Source organism: Mesitornis unicolor, unplaced genomic scaffold (assembly GCF_000695765.1).
Source record: "Mesitornis unicolor isolate BGI_N332 unplaced genomic scaffold, ASM69576v1 scaffold1562, whole genome shotgun sequence".
NCBI lineage: Eukaryota > Metazoa > Chordata > Aves > Mesitornithiformes > Mesitornithidae > Mesitornis > Mesitornis unicolor.
Window position 1 is genome coordinate 13,484 of NW_010169622.1, and position 6,011 is coordinate 19,494.

Below are 6,011 nucleotides of genomic sequence, written 5' to 3' on the forward strand. Positions count from 1 at the left end.
TGATCACGACAGATGCATGTATCACCTTGACAGTGGCACACTTGCATATTAACAGGCTTAATATGAATTTGCTGCACACAGTATTGTTGCTTTTCAGAGACATGTCTAGTAATGACTTAGTCTTTGTCTAAGCATAAGCTTTTTACTTATAGGTGGTAAAATTAGAACTGTCTGAAGCATGGATGTGGACTTCATTTTCTTGGTCTCTATTCTAAGCACCCATCCCTCATTTATTTTTCCCTTTCCCCCCTGTGATGTTGATAGTCAATGAGGAAACTAATGGGATAATGTTAAATCTAATACTTCTACAGAGATTTGTGTGCTCCTGTCTCCCACCCAATAATACCACACATATGCTATGGTTACATCAGTGTTAAGTGGAGCCTGAGAAACTTCTGACTGTATAGTACCAACTGAAATTTGGTTTGGGGATTAAATCGGCCACCAAACAAAAACATAATTGTATGGGTTGAACATTGCAGTTCAAATATGTTTTGAACTGATTATAAGGCGGGACAGTCTTAAAGCATTAATGAAGTAATTAATTTTTGATGTCCATAGAAATTTTGCAATGTGTCAGATGTTAAGCATGTTTTGATTTGTTCCAGTAGCCGGATCGAGCTGGGAGATGTGACGCCACACAACATTAAGCAGCTGAAGAGGCTAAACCAGGTCATTTTTCCTGTCAGCTACAATGACAAGTTCTACAAGGATGTACTGGAGGTTGGCGAGCTAGCCAAATTAGGTACAAGTGTTCTTGCCAGTAATTGTGGGCTATGGTGGCAGAAGTGCTCCTCATTGCTATCCAGAAAGGTTTTGAACAGCAGATCCTTCTATTTTGCTGTTTTACATAATGAAAAAATAACTGTTTGGGAACCCCAAAAAGCCACAGTCCCAACCTCAGAGGGTTTGTGTGCTAAATAGATTCCATTTTACTGGGAATAGGCCTGTTTTCTGTTACAGCAGAACTTAAGGTATGTGTGCTGCCAGCTTACCTCCCGATGTCATTGCTAGTTGGTTTGAGCTGTAATAAGCCAAGCACTGTGTCAGAGCACTATTGGTAACTTCAAGTGTTAAGGCATAATGTGTGGTGTTTTATCTGGATGGGAGAATTAGCAAGAGGGAAGGAAGGAAGTTACAGGATGTAAATGAAGAAGCTGTACGTACAGTTTCAGACTTGTGACTGATAATGCTTTGTTTCCCTCCCTGGCAGCCTATTTCAATGATATTGCAGTGGGAGCAGTGTGCTGTAGGGTGGATCACTCCCAGAACCAGAAGAGACTGTACATCATGACACTTGGATGCCTGGCACCCTACCGAAGGCTAGGAATAGGTAAGGAGCATATTCTTTCGAATCTGAGTCATCAAAGAAACCAGATTGCTCTGCAGCCTTCTAATGATCTTTCAGAGTTCTAACCAAGATAGTGCACTTTTAGACAACTGATTTCTGTGGAAGAGACTTTAGAGAGAGTGTAACTTATGATGTGCTCTCTTTTTCCTGCCTTTCAGAAGTTTACTTTTTGTGGAACTTTCAGATTTTCACATTATTTTAATCTTAATCAATTTATCAAACTGTGATGTAAATATTCTGCTTCTATAGAGGTGAAAATTGATGCACAGAGATAAGAAATAATTTGTTAGAGATATGCACCCAGTGTGCAAGTCATGTGTAAGTAGAACACAACATTTCTTCATTAGGTTATCTCTTCACTCTTCTAAGTGTAGGGTTTTTTCTATTTATTTTCCCTTTATTACTACTGATTACTGCTGTTCAGGGGTAATACCTGCTTTCTGTCTATGCTGCAATTAGATCTTTTCATGTTGCAAATCCATGGGCCAGATTAATCAAGAACAGTAACCTGTTTGCTTTGACAAACTGGAATGAAAAGATAACTTGCTTTTAAATTACTTTACTAGTTCTTTATTAGAAAAACTTAGTAGTGCTCTCATTGCTTTATACATTGTTTTGACCAGATTTTGAGGTGAGTTTTTGAGACCTTGAAGCTAGTATTTAAATGGGGCTGCTTCATACTTATGCTTCTGGGCTGTTGGGTGCTTTTTCTCCAAAGAAACAATGAATTTGTGAGCAGTCAAAGATAGTGAAATACTTACACACCATGTTTTATTTGTCTTTCCTAGTTCTATCAAGCTCTGTCATTTTAGCCTACCTACAGTTAACCTGCCTTTTCTCAAGAACGTCATTAGCCAAGTATAGACCTCGTTGTTCACTTTTGGTTTTCTTAAGTATCTCTTTACCTTTTGGCAGGAACTAAAATGTTGAATCACGTCTTAAACATCTGTGAAAAAGATGGCACTTTTGACAACATCTATCTGTAAGTAAATGAATTACACTCATGCATTTGTGGAGATATTATAGAGGCATATATGGGAGCAAAGGGAGGGAGATCCAAGAGCATTTTCAGTATGTATTTCTGTGCATTTATGGGATATCTTGTAAGTACTAGCAAGAAAGCTGGGGTCATATTCTGGGCTTGTTGTGTGACGCTGAAAAAGCCAAAAGCTTGCTTGCTTTAGAAGAGCTTCTGCAAACTTGCTGAATTTGAAAATAATTTAGTTACGAAATGGTGTTCTATTACAGAATTACACCATATGACTAAAAAAAAATTGGGAAGGAATTATTTTTTTTTACCATACAGTGTTGTCCTTAGAATGGAAAATGCTGCAAGACTTGAATGCAGTTTTGATGCATTTGCGGTTTCTGTCTTCTATGGCAGCACTGTGTGGGTTAGAACATCAGATCAGAGGTGCTTGCAAGCACTGCTTATTCCCATTCTTGCATGATGCCAGGTCAGCTGTTTGTGCAGCAACACAGTAAACTAGGTCAGTGACCTGACCCAGCTGGGGAAGCTGTTTCCAGTTTTGTTTTTGGGTAGTGTTTTTTGTTTTAGTGTGTTTTGGCAGAGTTTTGCGGATCTGGGGGGGAAGGAGGTTGTGGGGTTTTGGTAATTTTTTTGGTGTGTTTTGTTGGTTTTTTTTCCCAAATGAACTGCATGTCTGCATAAGCACTTGGCATGATGCAGACAAGAGAACAAGCACTGGGTTAGAGGACAGGTCTGCTTAAAAGAGCACTGCTATCCTAATACATCCCCATGGAAATAGAGCCTGAAATCCATAGATGCCAAAGCTTTGTTTCCCCTTCACTGCTGGCCACATGCTTCTGCTTCTTCCTGTGCATTGGTGTCTGTCTGAATACCAAGTGACCTGATGCAGTTTTTGTCCAGATCACTTCTCTGAGCCAGCTTCTTCCCTGTCCATCACTGCTTGCTTATATCAGTACAAGCACAGTGCACAGGTAGGGAGAGTCCCACAGCAGGTATGGCTTGGGTGGATTTATGCTGCCACTGAGCTGCACCCTGAACCCTGGCCAGAACTGGTGAAGATGTGTTGTGAGGAGTGTTTTATACCCCAATATCACTACAAGTGGAGTGACCTTCTCAAGCTTAGTCTACCTCTGCCAAGGAGATGCAACATCTTCCAAGTGCTCTGCTGTTGTAGCTTTGTGCCATCTCTGTAAGAGGAACCAGTTGTTTTAAAGATGAGTTAGAGTAAAAAGCAGCTTTTGGCTTGTATTCTTGCTCTCCTGCCTCAGAAGTTGCAATGAAGTCTGTCTCAGATGCCTGCTAGCTGGCACAGGCTTTTCTTTTTGCTTTTGCACTGTGTGCACAGTGAAGAAACTGCATGCTCTTTTTAATGCAAAAACCAAATCCTTCATAATACTTCACAGAGTAGGTTTCTGGGATGACAATGAACAGCCCCCAAAGTTGGGCATAACAAAGTCCTTTCAGTGGCCTATTGATTTTATTACAATGTGTGTAATGTTGTGCATATTCTATCTGAACGTATTATGCAGCTTGGCACTCAATTTGCTATTGGTGGTTAAATTTGTCATTATGAAGTTTCCTTTTAGCTATTTGGTGTTTATTTGGCTTAACACTAAGATCTTTTGTTTAGTTCTGCTGTTGCTTCCAGAGTTCCTTTGGTTCTATGGTTATGCAGCGTGTTGTCATGACAAAGTGATTCATGTGCAGCGTCTGCTGAAATTTGGAAGTGTTTAATGAATGCCTTTTGCTGAGCCAAACTTTTTTTTATATATAAAGAACTTGTGCAAATAAATGTCCTAGTCGCTTAGAATGAAGAACTGATGGCTGTTTGTTTTGGAGGCCTTGAAACTCTTGCAATATATGCTAGCAAGATCTGTAAAACTCTGGGGAAGATAGATAAAAGGGGAATGGACTTTTTAAGTCCATAGGGCTGCTTTGTGCTGCCATAGCTTTTTGTGAGGAGAGAGGAGTAGTTGGAAGTGAGCAAGGAGTTAAAATGGTATCAAACACCATGGCCAGTTTTGTGTGGCAGTGTGTAGGGATCATCACTCCAATGACTGTTTTGGTCATCTGAGAAGTGTCACTACAGGAAGTTAGAATTGGCTGTACAGGGAAACTTTTGTATGTTTCCACAAAATATCTGTCACTTCCAGATTATGAAAAACTGAAATTACTGAGCTAGTAATGCTTCAGAGACCCTCTGCTATTTGTGTTCCCTAAAAGAGCTTTACTGAGGGGAAATGTTTGCCTCTTGTCAGAATGACTGCCCCAGGCCATCCAGGAGCCGTGCATTAGCTCAGAGTTGATTTGAGAAGACCAGAATTTCCAATCCTGAACATACGCCATCATTCCTATCTCTATCTAGATAGCTCCTTTTCTTGCCTTTGACTGGTCCGAGTGTGGAGGCAGAATGCTGTACCACAGAAAGTTCTGACACATCTCTCTCTGTCCTTTCTGTCCCAGGCATGTCCAGATCAGCAATGAGTCCGCAATTGACTTCTACAGAAAGTTTGGCTTTGAGATCATTGAGACGAAGAAAAACTACTACAAGAGGATAGAGCCCGCAGATGCTCACGTGCTGCAGAAGAACCTCAAAGCCCCTTGTCTTGGCCAGAACGCAGATGTGCAAAAGACCGACAACTGAACAAAACCCCAACGAACACTTTCTTGCACTTGCTTGTCGCCAAATAAGGAAAGAGAGGCCTCTTGATATTTTCTTCCTTTTTTTATTTTTTACTCCACCCCTTCATCTTAATTTTTTTTCTTGACCTCTCTCCAACGAAATGTAATGCTTCTTCCAAGGATTGTCCAATCATATTTGGGGTTGGTTTTTTTTTTGAGCTTTCTTTTTTTGGTGGGGCTTTTTGGGTTTTTGTTTTTGTTGGGGTGGGAAAAGGTGTGCAGATTTTTTAAGTTTGAGGTGTGGAGGGCTTGAGCAGGTTATCCTGATGACAAGTTTCCTTCAGAATTATCTCTTTCAGTAAGCAGAATGTAAATCCAATGGGGGAAAAAAGGAAAAGCAATATCTTGTCCTTTGACTCCTACATTATTGTGTTTTTTATAACCTACAGGGTACTTTACTCCCCCCCCAAACCTTTGAATGTTACTTCAGTACTTCCCATTCTTCCTCTTAATTCCCCCCGCCTCAGAAAAGTATGTTTAGTTATTCCCAATATTTTTGAGTATGGCTTTTTCCTCCATCTTTTGCTGAGAAGGGTGGGTTACTTTACCATACCTTTTCACTCTGCCTGAGCTGATCTTTATGAATGCTTTTTTTTAAATACTCCTCACCCAAGCTGGTGCTACATTTCTTAACTGAGAGGAGGGTTTAGAGTGGTCTTTGTTTTTTCTTTTTTTTTTTTTTTTCATTACCCCACTCCCAGCAGACTTCTGCCAGAATAAGAGCTAGATCTGGTGTTGGCAAGAATAACCTTGTAAAAATATGAATCCTGAGGCAAGACCCTTGCTTTAAAAATGGGTGAAATGCTGTAGGGGCTCATTGAGAGTTAGCTTTGTCTCTGTTGTTGGGATGGGAAAAGTGACTGTGACCACCTTACCAGCTTTGATCATACAAGGCAAGCACCTATCTCCAGATAAATTTGTTACAGCTCCTAAGTCAGTGGTGACAAATCTGAGATGAAGCAAGGGTTGAGGAACCTAGGCAGCAAG

General features: G+C 40.4%; 1 protein-coding gene across 1 annotated transcript; it reads left to right on the forward strand.

The window, feature by feature from the left end:
* Nucleotides 1-561: 561 nt before the first annotated feature.
* On the forward strand, nt 562-5,591 carry NAA50 (N(alpha)-acetyltransferase 50, NatE catalytic subunit; the record flags this gene model as incomplete). The annotated part of the gene is made up of 4 exons (XM_010179382.1): nt 562-745; nt 1,214-1,333; nt 2,267-2,333; nt 4,806-5,591. Coding segments are annotated over 4 exons (552 nt in total), but the record flags the coding sequence as incomplete, so codon positions are not given.
* Nucleotides 5,592-6,011: the final 420 nt, after the last annotated feature.